The sequence below is a fragment of the Schistocerca americana genome, chromosome 5 (assembly GCF_021461395.2).
Source record: "Schistocerca americana isolate TAMUIC-IGC-003095 chromosome 5, iqSchAmer2.1, whole genome shotgun sequence".
In the NCBI taxonomy this organism is placed as follows: Eukaryota; Metazoa; Arthropoda; class Insecta; order Orthoptera; family Acrididae; genus Schistocerca; species Schistocerca americana.
In genome coordinates this window covers 368904743-368929224 of record NC_060123.1, presented here as the reverse complement: position 1 = coordinate 368929224, position 24482 = coordinate 368904743, and the positions used below count along the sequence as shown (strand labels likewise).

Below are 24482 nucleotides of genomic sequence, written 5' to 3'. Positions count from 1 at the left end.
TGGAAGTTCTGAAAAATGTTGGTAGGTGCCGCCACAACTAACTTCTGCCGCCGAATATATGTAGCGCTACACAGGCATGCTTTGCAGGCACAAAGATACTGGCGCCAAAAACAAATTTAAAAAAACATGGAAGACGAGCCATTTTTGCTGCCCTGAGTTTCACCACTGCATTTTCATACACAAGCCAATGAAGTAAATAAAAATTCTGTATTGTTCATCTTCGAATGTAGCAGCATTTCGATGTACTACAAAATTGTGACCGGCAGGACTGTTTGGGATGTTTATCAATATGGCCAACTCTACGTTCTGAATTTTTTCCTATCTGTGAGAAGAGATGGTTGCTAACAGGAACTTTTGTGAATTGTGAATCACATGCAGTATTCTCTTCACAATGAGAATAATATGAATATAAGCATTTTGTCATGTATTCTTTCGTGTTTGCTGCTATCTCATTTAAATCCTGTCTGCCTAATAAACTACGAAACTAGAGTGAGACAACAGCAAATGTGGATGAATATACATATCATGTCATGTTTATATTCATATTATTCTTATACCTATTAGTGATACACTCAGAAATGAAGCACGGCAATTGACTAGATTTTTAAATCTAAGGTGACTAATTTCTGTGCAGAATGACTTCCGGAAGGCGTTCGATACAGTTCCGCACAGTCACCTGATAAACAAAGTAAGAGCCTACGGAATATCAGACCAGATGTGTGGCTGGATTGAAGAGTTTTTAGCAAACAGAACACAGCATGTTGTTATCAATGGAGAGACGTCTACAGACGTTAAGGTAACCTCTGGCATGCCACAGGGGAGTGTTATGGGACCATTGCTTTTCACAATATATATAAATGACCTAGTAGATAGTGTCAGAAGTTCCATGCGGCTTTTCGCGGATGATGCTGTAGTATACAGAGAAGTTACAGCATTAGAAAATTGTAGCGAAATGCAGGAAGATCTGCAGCGGATAGGCACTTTGTGCAAGGAGTGGCAACTGACCCTTAACATAGATAAATGTAATGTATTGCAGATACATAGAAAGAAGGATCCTTTATTGTATGATTATATGATAGCGGAACAAACACTGGTAGCAGTTACTTCTGTAAAATATCTGGGAGTAAGCGTGCGGAATGATTTGAAGTGGAATGATCACATATAATTAATTGTTGGTAAGGCAGGTACCAGGTTGAGATTCATTGGGAGAGTCCTTAGAAAATGAGTCCATCAACAAAGGAGGTGGCTTACAAAACACTCGTTCGACCTATACTTGAGTATTGCTCATCAGTGTGGGATCCGTACCAGGTTGGGTTGACAGAGGAGACAGAGAAGATCCAAATGAGAGTGGTGCGTTTCATCACAGGGTTATTTGGTAACCGTGATAGCGTTACGAATATGTTTAGCAAACTCAAGTGGCAGACTCCGCAAGAGAGGCGCTCTGCATCGCGGTGTGATTACTGCTTTTGTCCAGTCTGATGGAATCTGTCCCAACTCCCATGCCATTTCAGTTATCCTGTGTAGCCATTTAAGACCTGACATTCCATTGTATTTGATGAGTTCTGACATTCCACTGTATTTGATGAGTTCTGACTTAATTTCATCCACCCCAGCCGCTTTATTGCACCGCAATCTATTGACCATTTTCTCCACTTCCTCAAATGTGATCCTATTTTCATCATCATTCCTATCCCGTTGTACATCGAAATCTGAAACATTACTGATCGTATTTTCACCTACATTGAGCAACTCTTCAAAATATTCCCTCCATCTGCCCAAGGCATCACCAGGATTCACCAGCAGTTTTCCTGACCTGTCCAAAATACTTGTCATTTCCTTCTTACATCCTAATTACACTCCAGAATGGTTTTCCAGCAGCTTGACCCAAAGTCTCCAACCTGTTTCCAAAGTCTTCCCAAGATTTCTTCTTGAATGCTGCAATTATCTGTTTGGCTTTGTTTCTTTCTTCAACATAACTTTCTCTGTCTACCTGAGTTCTAGTATGTAGCCATTTTTGATACACCTTCTTTTTCCTTTTACAGGCTGCGTTGTCTGTGTCATTCCACCAAGCTGTTTGCTTCATCCTACCTTTACACACAACTGTCCCAAGACATTCTTTTACCGAGCGAGGTGGCGCAGTGGTTAGCATACTGGACTTGCATTCGGGAGGACGACGGTTCAATCACATCTCCGGCCATCCTGATTTAGGTTTTCCATGATTTCCCTAAATCGCTTCAGGCAAATCCCGGGATCGTTCCTTTGAAAGGGCACGGCCGATTTCCTTCCCCATCCTTCCCTCACCCGAGCTTGCACTCCGTCTCTAATGACCTCGTTGTCGACGGGACATTAAAACACTAATCTCCTCCCTCCAAGACATTCTTTAGCCACTTCTATGACTGTGTCCAATCCTTTTCCAATGACTGTAATTGACTAGTCAACTAACTGGTACCTTTCTGAGATCACTGTTATGTACTTGTGTCCGCAACTCATGGTCGTGCGGTAGCGTTCTCGCTTCCCACGCCCGAGTTCCCGGGTTCAATTCCCGGCGGGGTCAGGGATTTTCTCTGCCTCGTGATGACTGGGTGTTGTGTGACGTCCTTAGGTTAGTTAGGTTTAAGTAGTTCTAAGTTCTAGGGGACTGATGACCATAGATGTTAAGTCCCATAGTGCCCAGAGCCATGTACTTGTGCCTGATTTCCTTATCCTGAAGTTTCTGCACTCTTATCCTCCTACATATGGACCTGGCCTTCTACACTTTCGGCCTCACAATACCAATTTCACTGCAGATTAAATAGTGATCAGTGTCCTCAAAGAATCCCCTGACTACATGTGTGTCCCTCACAGCCTTCCTGAATTCCTGATCTGTTATTGCATAGTCAATGACAGATCTGGTTCCCCTGCCTTCCCAAGTATACCAGTGAATGTTCTTATGTTCAAAAAAGGAGTTTGTGATTACTAAGCCCATACTGGCACAGAAATCCAAGAGTTGTTTCCCGTTACTGTTGGCCTCCATATCCTCTCCAAATTTACCCATAACCTTTTCATACCCTTCTGTTCGATTTCCAAACCTGGCATTAAAATCACCCATGAGCAGAACACTGTCCTTATCCTTTACTCTAACAACTACATCACCGAGTGCATCATAAAAACTATCCATCTTATCATTACTGACAAAGAGAAATTTGTTAACATCAAGTGCAGATTTAAGTGTTAGGAATAAGTTTCTGAAAGTATTTGTGTGGAGTGTAGCCATGTATGGAAGTGAAACATAGAGAATAAAAAGTTTAAACAAGAAGAAAATAGAAGCTTTTGAAATGTGATGCTACAGAGGAATGCTGAAATTAGATAGGTTGATAAAGTAACTAATGAGGTGGTAATGAACAGAATTGGGAGACAAGTAATTTGTGGCACAACTTGACCAAAATAAGGGATTGGTTGATAGGCCACATTCTAAGACATAAAGAGATCACCAGTTTACTACAGGAGGGAAGTGTGGGGGTTAAAATCATAGAGGGAGATCAAGGTATGAATACAGTAAGCAGACTTGGGATGATGTAGGTTGCAGTAGTTACTCAGAGACAATGAGGCTTGTACAGGATAGAACATCTTGGAAAGCCGCATCAAAACAGTCTTTGGACTAATGATGCCACAACCACCAACCAGTTTATTCATAATTTGGTTAATCTCCTTTTTGGTGTTTACTTGGCTAATGTAATCTGCGTTGCCGCACTAACACTTTAGAGGGGGGGGTGTAATGTAAAATGTAAACATTTATTTAAAAACCATTACAGCCATATTTATAAATGTGCAAATCTGAAGTTTTGCACGTGTAAAGCAAAAGAGCTGTGTTTTAACGGAAAAACATAATAAAATATGCAGTATTTAATTTTTAATTTTTTTTATTGTCTTTTTTTATAAAAAGCCATAACTCAAATTCTAATCATGCAATTAACGTGTGAATTTTACTGTAGTGTCCTGAGAAGGTTGTAAGACCACTAAACTTAAATTATTAATTTATGGTACAAATTGTATCATTAATGGAGTTTTTAATTTTGCAGATCTAAAATTAACTTTTTTTTCTACATACAATCATCTAAATATCAGAATGTAACTGCAGGATCTCGTATTTTTTAATTCCAGGGACACAGCAACCATAAACATGTTGCAAATAGTTCCTGAAATTTTCATAGCATTAGCACATAGCTTTTTTCAGAAAATGCTTCTAAAAACATAAAAAATGTAAAACAGGGAAAATGAGGTTCAAAGATTTTCTTCTCGTACTTCTACATGTAATTAGCTTGTCTCAATTTTGAAATCCTCCATACTGATACACCTCATCCTACAGGTTTCTCTTCTCTCATCTTTGAATCTGCCTGGCATGTGTTTGCAGGTAACACACTGATCTGTTAGCTTTCTTAATCCTGCTCTCATCGATGGTGTAAAATGCTTTTGTTGTAAACACACCAGGATCTATACCAACTCTCTTCATCACTTCAATTCTCCATTATTTCCATTATTGTAACATAAAACTGCAACATAGACACCTATTTTGAGTACTTTAATTTCACAGAATGTCCTTTTTGAGTGTCTAATCCAAATTAAATTATTGAGGCTTTCATTTGCATTTTGTGTTTTTCCGTGAAGACACTTCCTCAGTAAGTCAGGCTTTGTAAGAAACCTGAATTTGGGCTTAACTGCATTCATAACAGGTTCTGGTAATGAGTGTTTCTGTTAATACATGTCATTTCTGTCATCGAACCTACACCGATCGTCTTTCGGACACAGATTGTACATTGGTGTTCGGCCAGTGGATAGTTCGTGGAAAAAAATTGCCCACACAGCATGCATCATTGCCTCTAAATTGTGCGTGTTTCCTGATAGCTCTCCAGTGAAATAACTGAAGAGCATAAATTTCTTTTGGGGTAAGGCTGCCTTTTCCTCCTAGTGGTTTTCCATACTCAAGTACTTCACTTTCCTTTCAGCAATCGATGAAGCCCACCACCAAGCCTCTTTTGGGTGTGGCCAACACATTCCAACTTTTTTGTTGAATTGTATGGATTTTTATCTGTTACAATTGTGAACGAAGAGGAGTCCCTATCACCAAGGTATTTAGTATATCTAAGGTCATACTGGTTCCACAGATCTGGAGAACATCCACACAACTGCAGCAGCCTCCATGCCCCCACTTGAGCCACTATAATTTTTAGAGCTTGCTACTGCATGCTTTTCTTGCCACAGTTTCTCACTGTCTTCATTGTTGGATATTTTCCTTGTTGCACACTGGTGGCAGTATTTAGACATAATTTCTACATACAAAACTTTACCTGAGTCAGTACCAATAACAGATGCAAGTCCAACAGAGATGTTTGACCCCTTTTCATCCAGACCCCATCTACAGATGCACACAGGTCAGTAACATTGGTAGGAGATTCACTGTCATGAATATCTATGCCAGGATCTATTTCCTTTTGATTTATTTCCACCAATTACTCCACTGCTTTCTTCATAGAAACTTTGGCAGTATCGAATACAGCATCAGATGTATGTTTGTTTATTTTTTCAAACCTTGCACAAGGTGGAGGCATGGTCAGGAAACCACACAATAAATTGCCTCCTTCCTTGCCATGTCCAAGGCATCACAGAGCATATGCTAGCCTAAAATTGCTTTCATAAGTACCAGTGTCAGATTTTTGGAGGAGGAAAATGAAAATTCATAGCCACACGAATTACAAATTAATTTAAAATTGCAAGCTATTCCCCCTCTTGCTTCAACAACAACAATTAAGCATTCTGTATTTTTTCAGCTAACACATGAACATGAAAAGTTTATAGCCTGGCAGAGAAGCTCAAAATCAGTAAGTCTGAATCCAGTGAAATCCGTATCAACATAGTTCATGCACGTGTGCAATTCTACTGTCCCAAGTTTCGATGCTGAAGCTGAGAGCTTATGTTCTTCATTTAAAGCTGCTTCCTCTTTCCATTTCATAAACACAGTTTTTCCACCACCCATTATGCATAAGTCTTGACTTCCACATAAAGGTTTGTGAATTCAACCTTCCACCTACTGACATGTGTTAGTATTGACAAAAAATAAATAAACCACATGCAAGAAAGTTTTCAGTCAAAGATATAGCTGTCAGCCAGAGATATAGATGACAGCCAAAGATATCAAAAGAAAACAGCCTTCACACTGACAAATTCTGCTGAAGCAAGCAGTTTCCCCAATTTCAGTAAAGGTGGGAGTTAATCCGTTTAACAATTTAGAGGCATTTCTAAAGTTGCTATCACAATAAAATTCACACACAACATAGATTAAACTGTGTAGATCAAGAAAATAATATTATTGAAAAATTGATTTTTTTGTGCCAAAATCCATTACATCCCCCTTAAACATATCCTTACTCCTTCTAACAAACAATTTTCTAGAAATGAGGAGTGAACCTGTTACACAATGAATAGAATATTCCTTAAGAGATGTTATATTGTGATAACTGCTTGAAAATTTGTTGGAATTTTGCCACAGTATATTTGTAATTTATCAAATTGCTCTTGCATTTAATTTTGATTTATCTTTTCAGAAGTTTCAGGTTTCCACACTGCAAAACATCCACAGTGCTTGATCTCTCAAAGAATTAATTATGAAGACAAAAATTTTCATTGTGTCTTTCCATGGAATAGATTGTCTTTTTCATTGACTGAGCATATCTGTCCTGTGAAAGAAGTTGAAAAGGAACAATCTAATATTGTTAGTAAGTACTAACCATATAAATACATTTTTTCCTTCACTAAAAAGAGCAAAAATTCAGCCTTTCTTTTTCCACAGGCTTTCCAGTCCATCATTCTACACAGAAGACCTCACAAAATGTTAAAGAATCCATCACTGATTATTCCCCAAGGAGTAATGAAACTAGTTTAGAAGATCTTAACACTGAACACAAATGTTCAAGGACAGATTCTTCCATCACAAGTCCAAATGGAAATACCAGTGTCAATAAGACAGGAAATACTGAATTTTCTGATTGTTTCCATTGCAATGCTATGTTGGTTCATAAAGACTTGCGTAAATGGAAGAAAGCAATAACTACTCAATTGGACTCTCCAGAAAAAGCCCCAGTTTGTGTATCCAGTGATAAATCTACTAACACCTGGGGCTATGACCAGGAGCATCTGACTTCATTTGTACTAAGAGAAAGGGATTTTATCACAAGAGATCTGCAAAGATCTAAATTGAGACCATGTAAAAGATTCAAAAGTCCCCTAAGGTCATCATCACCTGAACTTGAAGTATCTGTAAATGCCGAGTTTCTAGTTTCACAGCAAGAGAGGCATGAACAAGAGGAAAATGGAACATCAATGGAATCCATTTCAACAATACCTGATAAACAAACTGATTGTGCATCTCTTTCAGAAACACAGGAATATAAGGATCTGGAGGCAATGGTTCTGCATGCTGCTGAAGTAAATGAGAGAGAGAACATTGAAGAGAATGTGACACAGGTAAACAAAGCTGAATGGAAAAGCCAGCCAACCCCTCCCCCACCTGCACCCCCTCATCCGTCTCCACCATGTCTGTCCCTCGCTCCCCCTTGTTTGTAGTTTACAAATTTTCACATATATTGTGTATAGATGGAAAATACTAAAACAAGAAGTTACTTCCTTGAATTTTATTGTTAATTCAGCCTTTGTAAGTAATATTACACAGAAAATTTAAGTTTCTTTTAGTTGCTTTCCTATGTTCCTTCTTCACAGCTGGTTGATGCAGCCACATACAATGTAGACTGGTTTCTGAGGGATGCTCTTGGTGATGAAATGGACATCTCCATTTGCACTGACAGTCATGATGGCCAAGTCATAAAGCCAGATTTTCCTGAGGAATGCTGTGCATCTAACCATGGAGAACCATTATTCCACACAGTTAGCAGTTACCGAATGTTAACCAACCTCAAAAGACAGGTTTGATAGAATGTTTCAAAGTTATTTACACATTCTGATATATAAAACCCTGTTGGTAAGGTGTAACTCACTTCTTCATAATGCCACAGTGGAAAACAATCTGAATTCAGCATTGGCCACGTCTAACATGTTATCTGAATTCTCTGACAACACACCATGTTCAGCTATTTTTCTCTGTTATCTCTTGATTCTACTTTCATGAGACTTTAATATTTCCACTTGCTGGTAAAATATAAGATGCACACTCAGTTCATTACATGGTAAATGCAAATAATAAGAAAACTACAAAACATTGTCCTTAAAGTATGCAGGATTCATAATATTTCGTATGTTTGTTGTGCCTAGTTTATTTAGTTATTCTTGCATTTGTGAAATCTGATTTGACATTATTATGATACTAAAAAATTGTGGGTAGAACACAAAGATTGCAAGAAGTGTAGATAATGATTCACTGTATAGCTGATGTATTGAATGGTCAGCAGGCAGTTTTCCACTTAGTGGTTGAAGTGGTAAATTCCAAAACCTGTCATCCACTTGTGTGAACAAAATGTATGAAACCAAATGTCTCTTTCAAGGAGAGGGCAAGCCGTGTGGAAACTGTGGGAAGATCCAGATAGTGTGACCTTACTGCTCAATGAAGGAAACAAAACTGTGTTCCTATCTCACCAGTATTACATAGAAAAAATGCAAGGATAGCTAGAAGACCATGGTTAGAGGAAGACAGGAACTGACCCTACCAAGAGGATGGAGGGGAAGACTGGAACTTCCCAAATAATCCAGCTTGCCAAAAAACATTCTTAAAAAGCAACAACAGAGAGCACTAGTCCCACTGGGACTTCATGGACTGCTGGAAGCTCAAAAAGATAGTATGCCTTTATGCCCCATTGTTAGCAATTTTGGTATCCTGATGTACTCACTTGCAAGTTTGCTAAATACATTAAGGATAAGTATAGCCCTCATTTCAGGAAGTATCTATGCCACATTTACCACACCATGGTTTTTGTTGGAACCTTAACAACTTTAAGATTAAAGATACCAAGAGCTTGATGAGCTTCAACACTCCTTTTAACAGTGCCATTTCAAGGAGTCTTATGAATTACTGGCCCAATTTGACATAGAGACAATCAACCTTTATAGGCCTGTTGTGATACTGACTCAAGTATCCCTGCCAGCAGATAGTGAAAAGGATGCGAAGGATCTGACACGGTTATTGCAGCAGAATAGTCTAGAACATAGTTATGGAGGGTGTAGGCAAACCATGACAGTGGCAGAGTCACTGATCTAGGTGTTCACTTGCTGGTGGCAATAGGCCTGACCCAGCAGTTCTACAGTCACCTTGGACACCCCCCCCCCCCCCCCCATAGTGTTATACAGTGTCCTCCAGGAGCAACAATGAAAGTTCATATGAGTTAACCGATTCCAGCTGAGAGTCACTGATAGTTTAGTCATGAGATACTACTTTTTTTTTCATTTTGTCAAGTACACGCATTTTCAGTTCTGAACATTTAATGCAAGTTGCCAGTAGTTACATCACTCTGAAATCTTATCAAGATCTGACTGAATATTTGTGCAGCTTTTTTCAGCCAGTATTTCATTAAAGATAACTGCACTGTCAGTGCAAAGTCTGAAGTTACAATTAAGTTAATATTGGTTCCAAGGTCATTAATATACAACATGAACAGGAAGGTGCCAACACACTTCCTGGAGCAACTGAAGTTACTTCATCTGTCAGTTATTCTCCATTCAAGATGACATGCTGTGTCCTCCCTCTTTTTTTGATAATAAGCTTAAGTGTGGTAATGAGTCAAATATCTTTTGGAAGTCAATAAAACTGTACCTAACTGACTACCTTGATCCATGGCTTTCAGGATGTCATGCGATAAAAGCATGAGTTGGTTTTGGGCTCTGTGCTGGTTGACATGGATGATGTACCTCATTACTTCAATGTATTGTAATTAAGAGTGTCTCGTTCAGCCAAAAATTCAGTAAAGAATCTGGTACAGGTTCCATCAGTCCCTAGAACTTTAAGTTTCAACGACTTCATTGTTTATCGCTGTCATTGAACTCTGACTCTTTCACTCACCTCTGGAGTAGTAGAAGAATTAAAGCTGGCAATACTCTTGGGTTTTTCTGTGGAAAGGAATATTTGAAAATGGAGTTCAGCATTTCTAATTTTGCTTTGCTGTCACCAATTTCTTTTTATGTCTTGTCTATGAGTTTCTGGACACTAACTTTGGTACCACCAACAGCCTTCACATACAACCAGAATTTCTTTGGGTTTTGGGAAAGATGTTTTGATAATAGTCTGCTAGGGTCCAACCAATATAGTCATTAGTCTAGGAGAGTCACTGCGGGCAATGTTGTGCTCTTAGCAAAAGCACTTGCATGGATTGTTCGTTGCCGTAGCCTGTTAATGCCAAATTTTGCCCTACTGTCTTATTGCATGTGTTAATCATTCTTCCTACATTGATTTCTGTCATTACCTCGTGCAGTGTTGCTCACCTGCTAGCACAGATGACTCTACACAAATGCCACTGCTCCCAGTCATTAAGTGAAGGCACTTTGCCTCTGCATTGCCTATTGTGAGAGATAATGCCTGAAATTTAGTGTTCTCAGCACTCTTGACACTGTGAATCCCAAAGTACTCCAATTCCGTTATGATTTCCCAAATGGAATGTCCCATGCACCTTGCTCCCACTAGCACTCCACATTCAGTGTCTGTTAATTTCCATCATGCATCCATAATCATGTTGGGAACCTTTTCACAGCAATCACCTGAGTACAAATGACAGCTCCACCAAACCACTCCCCTCTTCTATTACATGTATGTGATACTACAGCCATATGTGAATATTGCTATCAGATGACTTTTGTCACTTCAGTGTACTTCCATCTGTGGAGGCATGTAACTGTATCTTCCAATGATACTTCCAGCTCTCCTACAACTATCATTATCTGCACTGAATGGAAAGTTGTGTAATCTATAAAAAGACTTATATGTACCCCACATACAGTCAGCTACCTGGATATCAGTATCTTATGTGTAATGCACTCCTGACCTATTCAGCAAATCATACAGTCCTCAACCCTATGGTGCAAGTCTAAGAATTCACAGCTCAGCTTTTTGCAGGACCATTGCATTCTCTTATTAAAGCCTTCTGCTTGATTTTTAACCATGGGAGCCTTGATCTGTTCTGTGGGCAGTAGTGCAGATTGTGAGTTTTACCCAAGCTCCATGGCATTGCTGGTATTCTCAACCTTCTCTCTGTCATCGGAATGATCTAGGTGTGATCTTGAAGCCCAGATGACAGGCATCATTTGTGCTAACATGCACCACAGTCTGCAGTTGGTTGCACTCTGTTCCTCAATGACAGTCAGAATTGCCTCTCAGTATGTTGAGTGAGGCCCCAGACATGCATAGTGATACACATGGTGTTTCTTTTGTCCCTTTCAGCCATTTTGCTAAGGGGCACCATTGTTTGTTACACATTTTATGTTTACCACATAAAAATGGAATGAAGGTAGGGAATGGTTGTTTTTGAATGAGAATGCTGTTCCCAGAAGTTGCTAAAAAGTTCAGATTAAGTTTACACTTGATGATGTAGTAAGTTTTTCATAGTACTTGAAAATGTTCAAAAATACACAATACCAATATAATCAGTTAAAGATTATATGAAAACAATGCAAACAGTAAAATATTAGTGCCTATCTGGCACAGAAAGTCTCAAAGGAAAATTTGGAAGTCAGTTTATGTGTATAAATAAATGCATGATTTGGATGAATTATTTACTTAGATGAATTTCTGGCACCTTCTGCATTGGTGTGCTAAAGACGAACACTGCCGCATCAGTTTCACGCACAAAATTGTGGAGCACCATCCGTTTGCTTGGGGCAGTGAATAACATCTGTCAGTATTAATAGAAAAATGAAATGTATTGTAATATCTGCGTAATGGGTGTTTATCATATCTTTGTCATATGTGTACAACTGTAGTCTGTTTTATATAAATAGTCTCAACAGGTTATGGGCCCAGACCACGTGTGAACAGCCGCAAAGTAATTGTTTTCACTCATGACTAAAATAATGTGAATTTTCCCTTTGTTTGTGTGTTCTACGAAAATGGCAGCCAGTGTTGGGGATTACAAAATACAAGTGGAAAAACTCGAAGTACCTGAAGATTGGGCGAAGTGGAAATGACACATGTTGATGTTGTTGCAAACATTTGTACTTGAAGACATCATAAACGGTACATACAACTGTCTTGAATTGCCACATGATTCAACCATGAAGAAAAAGGCAGCACATCTGCAGTAGTTGAAAGACAATGTCAAAGCAGTAAGTTTACTAGCAAGTGCGTTCGGAAAATCCATTGCTGAGCTTGTGTTAACACTTGCACCAATGCAGTGAAATTTGGAATAAGTTACTTGCACAATTCAAATGAAGTGGTACACAATGTCTGAAAATGTTGATAGATGCATCTTCCCCCCCCCCCCCCGAACATGATGCCAAAGAGGACATTAGCACACATCATGAAGCTACAAAAGCTTTTTGTCAATTTGAATGATGAATTGCAGAAGCACAATGATAATGTTTTGTCTGAAAGAATTTTAAATGGCTGAATTCTCTCCATACTAGGCAAAGAATATAACAATTTCAAGGACCTGTGGTACACGATATCATCTGAAAATCAAAGTGTGAACTTTTTGATTGAAATATTGTCCACACTTGAATTGAGTGAGCAAAGTATGGTTGAACTAGCTGTGTTCGTTACACACAGTTGCCCTAAAAAGAAATTCAGTGAAATAAGTGATGATATTGGTATTTAAAAATCAGAGAAGAATATTGAATACAGAAAAAGATTTCCTTGTCAAAAATGTGGACAGGTAGGCCACTTTGCAGCAGTGTGTCCAACAAAAAAGACAGATAACACTCACATAAACCATTCTGAAAGGAACATAGAAAAGAAATGTTGCATTTTTGTCACATGTTTTTAGTGCTTCAGTCGAAAACTGCATTGGAATCAACAGTTGGTACTGTGACAGTGGTGCCACAAATCACATCACTGCAAATAGACAATATTTTGTATCATGTATGAAATTTGCCATCTGTGAAAAGATTTCTGCTGGAAGAGAGATGTGAGCATGTTGGCTCGTGGACAGGGAGCTGTGAAAATTCAAGTGCAGTTGAAAAACCGGTGAATTGAAAGATGTACTTCATGTTTCTGAACTGAGTGCTCCCTTGTTCTTTGTCACACCAGCTGCACGAAGAGGTTTTTGCACTAGACATGATGACAAAAGTGTCAAAATTGAAGAAAAAGTGACTGGGCAAACAATGATGACTGGTCATGTCAGCCATGGTCTCTATTCTTGACATACGTGTCATTAAACCAGTACAGCTGGCTCAAGTGAATTTGGTGACATCATCAGATATGCTGCAAATTTACCATGAGAGATTTGGACATCAGCACAAACACCACGTGAAACGCCTCTTGAAGCAGATGAACATCAGTGTGGATGGGTGCAAAGAACAATTCTGTGATGAATGTGCACTCAGAAAAATGCATAGACTTCCATTCAGGAATAGAATGAATTGATGAATGGTTACAGATGAGCAAACCTATGCTGATGTAAATAGATCTACATTTACAGAGTCTCTCAGAAAAGCTCACTATTACATCAGTTTCAAAGATGATTTTAGCAACATCTGTTAAATTTTCTTTCTTAAGCGGAAAAGTGAAGTCGGCACAGGTCTGGAACAGTTTTTGAATGAAGCCAAGACAAATGGTCATGTTGTCAAACAGTTCAGCTGTGATGGAAGAAGAGAGTTTGATAACAAGAGAGCCTTGGAATTGCTAGCAAGCAGAGGCATAGATCATTGCATCACTCCACCTTACACACCACAGCAAAATGGTGTTGCAGAAAGAGAGAACTGCACTCTTGTGGAATGTGCACATTCTATCTTGAACCCCAGTAAATTTCCAAAGGGACTATGGGCAGAAACGTACAATAGTGCTGCATATTTTTTTTAAATTTCACTGTGAAGTCCTCTACTGTGAACAAACCTCCATACTAACTCTGGTGTGGATGACTAGTAGATAACCCGGACCATCTGAGAATCTTTGGAACAGAATGTTATGTGCATGTGAGTAAGAATTTTTATTCAAAATTTGATGACAAAGCTGTGCGTGGACATCTGAAGGGGTATGCAAATGACAGAGATGGCTTCACAGTTTGGTTTCCATCTCAAAGAAAAGTTGTACTAATATAATAGAGGGAAACATTCCACGTGGGAAAAATATATCTAAAAACAAAGTTTTGTGTGTTTGTGTGTGTGTTAGTTTGTGTGTCTATCGACCTGCCAGCGCTTCGTTTGGTAAGTCACATCATCTTTGTTTTTAGATATATAAAAGTTGTACTAAGTTATGATATAAAATTCAAGCCTGAAGTTGTATGCAATCTGCACACCAGTGTACTGAATTTGTAGAACAATGTCTTCACCAGCAACTTTAGTCAGCCTAATCAAACTTCTGATGAAAAAAGGAATGAGAAGTGAAGCTGTCGGCCATGATGAGAGAACAGAAAGAGAAAGTAAAGTGGAAGAAGACTTGGAGACAATGTCAAGTTCTGGAGGAAGTAATGAGGAGTAAGAAGATTTGGATGTGGTATCAAGTTCTGGAAGGTGCAAAGTTTTGAGTGAGAAACAAAGAAGCAAGTACAAGAAGAAGAAACCAGAATGGATGACCAGTGGAGATTGTGTACACGGCTGGAACATCGAGGACAAGGATCCAACGTCATATGCAGAAGCTTTGCACTCCAGCAATAAAATTCAGTGGCTGGAGGCCAGGCACGAAGAATTAAAGTCCCTGAAAGAGAGTAATACTTGGATATGAGTTTACCATTCAAGTGGTGTATGGATTTTGCAAAATCAGTGGCTCTTGCGGAAGAAAATTGCAGAAAATGAGATAGTTCACTTCAAGTGTCAACTTGTGACCAAATGACACATACAAGAACAAGGAACTGACTATGAAGAAACATTCAGCCCTGCCATGTGTTATGATAAAATTCAAACTCTGTTGGCATGGGCTGCTGCACAGAATTTGAAGCTTAATCAGTTTGATGTCAAAATTCTTTTGCTAAATTGTGTACTTGAAGGAGGTGTATACATGGAACAACCAGAAGGTTTTTGAGAGGGTACTGGGTTTGCTTATTTGCTGAAGAAAAGTTTGTAAGGTCTCGAACAGGCACCACGATGTTGGAACAAGCATTTCCTAGGCTTCACAATACAGGCTGGATTTACAAACAGTGATGCTGATCTGTGTCTCTTCTACCATCGGAGCAACAAGAACTGTCTATTTATTGCAATCTGTGTTGATGATGGTTTAGTTGTGGGCAGCAACAGAGCAGATATTGAAGAGTTCTTGAAAATGTTGAAGTGGGAGTTTCTTACAACCCTAGGGTCTCTCAACAATTTCTTGGGTATGAAGATACAGCAAAATCAAGACAGGCCAGTAGCAGTGCACCAAGAAGACAACACAAAGGAAATTCTGAAATGGTATGGAATGGCGGAGTCTAATGGAGTTTCTACTCCAATCGGACACAAAGAACATAATTTCAAAGAGAAGATCACAGCCAAAGTTCCATATCAAGAGACAATGGGTTGTCTGATGAATTTGGAAACAGTCTCGCACCAGGACATTGCTTTCACAGTGAGCAAAACAGCCAAAGCAATGGAAGATCCTACAGTTAAAGACTAGAATCAAGTAAAATGAATTTTTGGTACTTCAAGAATACAGTGGACTATGGAATTAACTACAACAACAACAAAGTGAGATTACAAAAGACAGTGGCAATATCTACTATGGAATCAGAAGTAATAGCAGCCAGTAAAGGAGCAAAGGAGCTGGTCTGGTTAAAAAGGTTGCTGTATGGATTGTTTGCAACTTCCAAACATATGAAACCTTCTACACTGTATGTTGACAATGCAAGTACAGTAAAACTGTCCAAATACCCCACATATCACTTTAAATGAAAACACACAAAAGTTCATCACTTCCACATCAGGGAAAGATTCTTGAATGAGGATCTTGAATTAGAACACATTGACAGGACCAACCAGATAGCTGATCTACTAACCAAGCCACTGGATAGGGTTTGACTCAAGATGCTGCATGAAAGAACTGGAGTGCAGAAGATTAAATCCATGTGAAATTCAGTACTCAATTTTTATTTTTGGAGGAAGTGTCAATATTATTGTAATACCTGTATCATATCTTTGTCACACGTGTATTATCTTTCAAAACTAGAAAAAAATACCAAATAAATTTAAATACTGAAAATTGACTCTATTGTGATGTAGTTAGTGCTTTTATATATTGCATGGTATAGCACTGATAATAAAGTAGAAGGAATTTGGTGTTTCAGAGGACGAGGGGAAGGGATGTGGATATTAATGTAATGTTTCTAGTTTTAGCATTTAAAACTACAACAAACAAAAATTCTTTTAAGTAAAAAGCACTAATTGCATAAAAAGTGGATTATTTTAAAACTTGCAGAAAATAAGACCACATTTATCATCAGTGAGAATGTGCATTTCTGATGCACCTACATCACCCACAGAAAAACAGGTGCAAGCTGCAGTCCAGTCACTACTTTCAAAGGTTTGCTTATTCACCATTATTACATCCGAATAATAAAGTTCAGTTGAAGTTATTCATTTGTGTTTATTTAATTTAATTATTTTTCCAGGCAGACATACATATGTCAATAATTATTCAAGCAAGCAAAGCACTTGATGTTTGTGAGCAGTCAAAAGAGTTTATATCATCACGTGAGAGAGTAGAGTGCGAAAGAATCCTGCTCATATCAAGTGAGTAAAAATACAAATAATTAATGCCTCCAATTTTTCTCCCTCACACAGAAATATGCTCTGCTGATTAGAAAATGAAGACCTATAAACAAGGCAGTTTGAAGTAAAATGATATACTTCAACACACACAGAAGTACTGATTTTTCACAAATTTTTCTACATCACAAATTTGAATGAACCAACTGTAAAACTACAGTTGATTGCTAAAAATTGTGTGTTCTTCCTAATTTATTTTTGCCTAACTTACTAAGTGCAGAGAATGATGGGGGAAACAAAAGACATTTTGCAGCCTGGAAAAGGAGAATCACCACATCAAGACAATGATTCAAATTTTACAGTTATTTTGTTGTTTTGTTGTTATTTTGTTGTTGTTTTGTTGTTGTTGTTGTTGTTGTTGTGTTGTTGTTGTAGTTGTAGTTGTAGTTGGTTTTGTTGTAGTTGTAGTTGTAGTTGTAGTTGGTTTTGTTGTAGTTGTAGTTGTAGTTGGTTTTGTTGTAGTTGTAGTTGTAGTTGGTTTTGTTGTAGTTATAGTTGGTTTTGTTGTAGTTGTAGTTGTAGTTGTTTTTTTGTTGTTGTAGTTGGTTTTTTTTTGTAGTTGTTTTTTTTTGTTGTAGTTGGTTTTTTTTTGTTGTAGTTGGTTTTTTTGTAGTTGTTTGTTTTTTTTGTTGCAGTTGGTTTTTTTTGTTGTAGTTGTTGTTTTTTTTTTGTTGTAGTTGTTGTTTTTTTTTGTTGTTGTTGTTGTTGTTGGTGTTGTTGTTGTTGTTTTGGTGTTGTTGTTGTTGTTTTGGTGTTGTTGTTGTTGTTGTTGTTTTGGTGTTGGTGTTGTTGTTGTTGTTGTTTTGGTGTTGGTGGTGTTGTTGTTGTTTTGTTGTTGTTTTGGTGTTGGTGTTGTTGTTGTTGTTTTGGTGTTGGTGGTGTTGTTGTTGTTTTGTTGTTGTTTTGGTGTTGGTGTTGTTGTTGTTGTTTTGGTGTTGGTGTTGTTGTTGTTGTTTTGGTGTTGGTGGTGTTGTTGTTGTTTTGGTGTTGGTGTTGTTGGTGTTGGTGTTGTTGTTTTGGTGTTGGTGTTGTTGGTGTTGTTGTTTTGGTGTTGGTGTTGTTGGTGTTGTTGTTTTGGTGTTGGTGTTGTTGGTGTTGTTGTTTTGGTGTTGGTGTTGTTGGTGTTGTTGTTGTTGTTGTGTTGGTGTTGGTGTTGTTGTTGTTGTTGTTTTGGTGTTGGTGTTGTTGTTGTTGTTGTTTTGGTGTTGTTTTGTTGTTGTTTTGTTGTTACTGTGGTAGTGGTGGTGGTCTTCAGTCCAGAGTCTGCAGTGTTGGAGCTCTCCATACTACTATATCTCGGGCAAGCCTCTTCATCTCTGGGTAACTACTGCAACTTACAACCTTCGAAATCTGCCTAGTGAATTTATCTCTTGGTCTCCCTCTATGATTTTTACCCTCCATGCTTGCCTCCAATAGTTAATTGGTGATCCCTTGATGCCTCAGAATGTGTCCTACCGACTGATCCCTTCTTCTAGTCAACTTGTGGCACAAATTCCTCTTCTCCCCAAATTCTATTCAGTACCTCATTAGTTAAATGATCTACCTATCTAATATTCAGCATTCTTCTGTAGCACAACAATTTGAAAGCTTATATTTTCTTCTTGTCCAAACTATTTCTCATCTGTGTTTCACTTCCATATATAGCTACACTCCACACAAATACTTTCAGAAAAGACTTCCTGACACTTCAGTCTATATTTGATGTTAACAAATTTCTCTTCTTCAGAAATGCCTACAGTTTATATCCACTCTACTTCAATCATCATCAGTTATTTTGCTTTCCAAATAGCAAAACTCATCTACTACTTTAAGCATCTCATTTCCTAATCTAATTCCCTCAGCATCACCAGATTTAATTAGACTACATTATATTATCCTCATCTTGCTTTTGTTGTTCACCCTATATCCTCTCTCATATCCTCTTCCAAGAAACTGCCCATTCCATTCAACTGCTCTTCCAGGTCCTTTACTGTCTCTGGCAGAATTACAATGTTGTCACCAAACCACAGTTTTTATTTTCCTCTGTGGATTTTAATTCCTGCTCCAAATTTTTCTTTTGTTTCCTTTACTGTTCACTCAATATACTGATTGAGGGATAGGCTACAAACCTGTCTCACTTGCTTCTCAATCATTGCCTAATTTGCCGGATATAGATGGGGAGACTCAAACGTTTATAACAGGTGGCAGGGGCAAAGAATCCAGTGAAATTTTTTTAAGTGCATTATCTGAAAACTACCTTGAGCAGTGAAACAGAGAACCGACTCGTGGTGATAACATATTAGACCTTCTGGTGACAAAGAATTTGAAACGGTTAACACAGAACAGGAAATCAGCGATCATAAAGCAGTTACAGCATCAGTGATTTCAGCCATAAATAGAAATATTAAAAAGGGTAGGAAGATTTTTTCTGTTTAGCAAAAGTGACAAAAAGCAGCTAAACACAAAAGTTTTGTCTCAAGTACAGATAGTGTTGAGGATCAGTGGACAAAGTTCAAAACCATCGTACAATATGCATTAGATGAGTATGTGCCAAGCAAGATCGTAAGAGATGGAAAAGGGCCACCATGGTACAACAACTGAGTTAGAAAACTGCTGTGGAAGCAAAGGTAACTTCACAGCAAACATAAACATAGCCAAAGCCTTGCAGACAAACAAAATTTACGTGGAGCGAAATGTAGTGTGAGGAGGGCTAAGCAAGAGGCATTCAATGAATTCGAAAGCAAAGTTCTATGTACTGACTTGGCAGAAAATCCTAAGAAATTTCGGTCTGATGTCAAAGCAGTAGGTGGATCAAAACAAAATGTCCAAACACTCTGACCAAAATGGTACTGAAACAGAGGATGACAGACTAAAGGCCGAAATACTAATGTCTTTTTCCAAAGCTGTTTCACAGAGGAAGACTGCACTGTAGTTCCCTCTCTAGATTGTCGCACAGTTGACAGTGGTAGGTATCAAGATAGATGACAGAGGGATAGAGAAACAATTAAAATCGCTCAAAAGAGGAAAGGCCGCTGGACCTGATGGGATACCAGTTCGATTTTACACAGAGTGCATGAAGGAACTTGCCCCCCTTCTTGCAGCGATGTACCATAGGTCTCTAGAAGAGCGTAGGGTTCCAAAGGATTGGAAAAGGGCGCAGGTCATCCCCATTTTCAAGAAGGGATCTCGAACAGATGTGCAGAACTATACATCTATATCTCTAATGTCAATCAGTTGTAGAATTTTGGAACATGTATTATATTAGAGTATAATGACTTTTCTGGAGACTTGAAATCTACTCTGTAGGAATCAGCATGGGTTTCAAAAATGACGATCGTGTGAAACCCAGCTCGTGCTGTTTGTCCACAAGACTCAGAGGGCCATAGACACGGGTTTCCAGGTAGATGCCATGTTTCTTGACTTCTGCAAGGCGTTAGATACAGTTCACCACAGTCATTTAATGAACAGAGTAAGAGCATATGGATTATCAGAGCAATTGTGTGATTGGATTGAAGAGTTCCCAGATAACAAAATGCAGCATGTTATTCTCAATGGAGAGAAGTCTTCCAAAGTAAGAGTGATTTCAGGTGTGCCGCAGGGGAGTGTCTTAGGACCATCGCTATACACAATATACATAAATGACCTTGTGGATAACATCGGAAGATCACTGAGGCTTTTTGCGGATGATGCTGTGGTATATCGAGAGGTTGTAACAATGGAAAATTGTACTGAAATGCAGGAGGATCTGCAACAAATTGACACATTGTGCAGGGAATGGCAATTGAATCTCAATGTAGACAAGTGTAATGTGCTGTGAATACATAGAAAGAAAGATTATCACTTAGCTACAATATAGGAGGTCAGCAACTGGAAGCAGTTAATTCCATAAATTGTCTGGGAGTAGGCATTAGGAGTGATTTAAAATGGAATGATCACATAAAGTTGATCGTCGGTAAATCAGATGCCAGATTGAGATTCTTTGGAAGAATCCTAAGGAAATGCTGTCCGAAAACAAAGTACGTACATTTAGTACACTTGTTCACCCACTGCTTGAATATTGCTCACCAGTGTGGGATCCGTACCAGTTGAGAGAGAGAGAGAGAGAGAGAGAGAGAGAGAGAGAGAGAGAGAGAGAGAGAGAGAGAGAGAGAGAGAGAGAGAGAGAGAGAGAGGGGGGGGGGGGGCATCCAACGGAGAGCAGCGCGCTTCATTACAGGATCATTTAGTAATATTGAAAGCGTTACAGGGATGATAGATAAACTCCAGTGGAAGACTCTGCAATAGAGATGCTCAGTAGCTCGGTATGGGCTTTTGTTGAAGTTTCAAGAACATATCTTCACCGATGAGTCAAGCAGTTTATTGCTCCCTCCTATGTATATCTCGCATAGAGACCATGAGGATGAAATCAGAGAGATTAAAGCCTACACAGAGGCATACGGACAATCTTTCTTTCGATGAACAATAAAGACAGGAATAGAAGGGAGAAGCGATGCAGGTACTCAAAGTACCCTCCGCCACACACTGTCAGATGGTTTCCGGAGTATGGATGTAGATGTAGATGTAGATGCCTGTTGACACATGTAACTGTCATCTGGTTTCTGTAGAAATTGTAAATAGCCTTTCTCTCCCTATATTTTACCCCTGTCACCTTCAGAATTTGAAAGTGAGTATTCCAGTCAACATTGTCAAAAGCTTTCTCTAAGTCTACAAATGCTAGAAACGTAGGTTTGCCTTTCCTTAATCTATTTTCCAAGATAAGTCATAGGGTCAGCATTGCCTTGCGTGTTCCAACATTTCTATGGAATCCAAACTGATCTTCCCCAAGGTCAGCTTCTACCAGCTTTCCCATATGTCTGTAAAAAAATTCGTGTTAGGATTTTGCAACCATGACTTATTAAACTGATAGTTTGGTAATTTCCACACCTGTCAACATCTGCTTTCTTTGGGATTGGAATTATTATATTCTTCTTGAAGTCTGAGGTTATTTAACCCGTCTCATACCTCTTGCTCACGAGATGGAACAGTCCACAACTCGTGGTCTAGTGACTAGTGTTGACGCCTCTGGATCACGGGGTCCTGGGTACGATTCCCAGCTGGATTGGTGATTTTTTTCTCTGCCCGAGGACTGGGTATATGTGTTGTCATCATAATCATCATCATAATCATCATCATCATCATCATCATCATTAGTTTTGGTGGTGACTAGATTGGACTGTGTAAAAACTGGATTGTGTAAAAAGTGGGACTTCATACAGGTGCTGATGACCACACAGTTGAGTGCCCCACAGGTCATTAATAATAATAATAATAATAATAATAATAATAATACAAGAATAGGCCTCCAGTATGTTCTGTCAGTCGTAAAAGGCGACGAAAAGAACAAACCACTAATAGGGCTAACCCCCCCCCCTCCCTTTTGTGTGATTAGTTGGTTCAGGACAGAACTAATGAAGCCTTGGACAAGCGCTGTCATGGTTGGGGGCGATGCTTGAACCCTATGCCCTTCCACAATGGTAATGACACTGCTAGCCACACAGAAAATGATTTAAATCCAATTAGAGGTGTTTTGCAGGATACGCTTCCTGCAATCACTCTAGAAGGAAAACAAAGACAGAGGATGAGATGGTCATATGAAGTTAACCGACACCTCATGTTCTGTTATTACCAAGCAACAAACTTAGGAACCAACACAACTGGATACAGATCACAAGTATACACAACATTTATTACCAGATACCCAGAATTAAAAATTTTAACAGAACGACGACTAGCTGATCAGATCCATGTAATAATCAAAAATAACAGGATACCCCAGTCAGAATTAGAAAACATCAAACAACAAGTACAACAAATACTGGAACCAGATAATGTGGAAGAAGAAGAAGAAGAAGAAGAAGAAGTAGTAATGGACTCAAATATCCCAGAGCAAACAAACAAAGAACAACACGCATCAATTAAACAGTCAGAGGAAAACAAAATCTTAAGACAGCCACCAGAACGAGCACAAATAGAACACAAAGTGTAGAAGAAAAATTTCAGCTGACATATATAGAATACAAACACACAAATACAGGCGTTAGACCATTCTTGCATAGACCACCAAATAACCCACAAGTTGAAACAACAACAACAACAACAACAACAATCAACACAATCATACACAACAAAATAAATGAAAATACAACTACGGAAGAGTTAAAAACTACTGGTTTATATAGGAGCACTCACTACACTAAATGTATACACTAGGCAGAGATCAGAACCAACCAACACACAGAAGAAACCCACAAAACCAGCATGGCAACACAGGCTACAGATCAGAATAGAAAAACTGATAAAAGACATCGGACAGCTAACACAATTTATAAGAAATGAAATATCAGACAAAAAACGAAAAAGGTTAGGTAAAATCACACAACAAGAAGTGATAGAGCAATTAGGTGAAAAGAAGCAGAAATTACAAGCATTGGCCAAGTGATTTAGAACATACACAAAAAGCGAAAATAGAAGGAAACAAAACCAAACATTCAACACAAACCAAAAGAAATTTTACGAGACAATAGATAACACACACATTAAAATAGACAATCCACCAAACATAAGACATGGAACACTTCTGGAGCAACATATGGTCAAACCCGGTACAACATAACAGGCATGCACAGTGGATACAAGCAGAAACAGGCACATACAAGATGATACCACAAATGCCTGAAGTGATAATTTTGCAACATGAAGTCACCCGAGCAATTAATTCTACGCACAATTAGAAAGCCCCTGGAAAAGATAAAATAGCAAATTTCTGGCTAAAGTAGTTTACCTCAACACATTCACATCTAACTAAATTATTTATCAGGTGCAAATTAATGATATGAATATAATAGAGGGAAACATTCCACGTGGGAAAAATATATCCAAAAACAAAGATGATGAGACTTACCAAACAAAAGCGCTGGCAGGTCGATAGACACACAAACAAACACAAACATACACACAAAATTCAAGCTTTTCCAACAAACGGTTGCTTCATCAGGAAAGAGGGAAGGAGAGGGAAAGACAAAAGGATGTGGGTTTTAAGGGAGAGGGTAAGGAGTCTGCTTGTCTGTGTATGTGCAGATGGATATGTGTGTGTGTGTGCGCGAGTGTATACTTGTCCTTTTTTCCCCCCTAAGGTAAGTCTTTCTGCTCCCGGGATTGGAATGACTCCTTACCCTCTCCCTTAAAACCCACACCTTTCGTCTTTCCCTCTCCTTCCCTCTTTCCTGATCAAGCAACCGTTTGTTGCAAAAGCTTGAATTTTGTGTGTATGTTTGTGTTTGTTTGTGTGTCTATCGACCTGCCAGCGCTTTTTTTGGTAAGTCTCATCATCTTTGTTTTTAGATAAATTATTTATCAGTTACATTGCAGACCCATACACAGTCCCTACAGTCCCTGATACACTTACACATGGACTAACTTAACTGAAACCTAAAGATGAAGCAGACAAGCAAACCCAGGAAAATATCGCCCCATAACATGCCTACCAACAATATACAAAATATTAACTTCAGTCATTACACAGAAATTAATGATACATACAACACAGAACAAAATTATAAATGAAGAACAAAAAGGCTGCTGCAAAGGAGCACGAGGATGTAAAGAGCAAA

General features: G+C 38.6%; 1 protein-coding gene across 1 annotated transcript in view; it reads left to right on the top strand.

Moving 5' to 3' along the window:
- Positions 1-7038: 7038 nt before the first annotated feature.
- Positions 7039-24482, top strand: part of LOC124616388 (anillin-like) — a 110351-nt gene continuing 92907 nt past the window's right edge. The window contains exons 1-4 of the mRNA XM_047144694.1: positions 7039-7497; positions 7750-7953; positions 16505-16609; positions 16698-16818. Of these exons, the coding sequence (XP_047000650.1) occupies positions 7039-7497; positions 7750-7953; positions 16505-16609; positions 16698-16818 (889 nt within the window). The remainder of the gene's footprint in view (positions 7498-7749; positions 7954-16504; positions 16610-16697; positions 16819-24482) is intronic.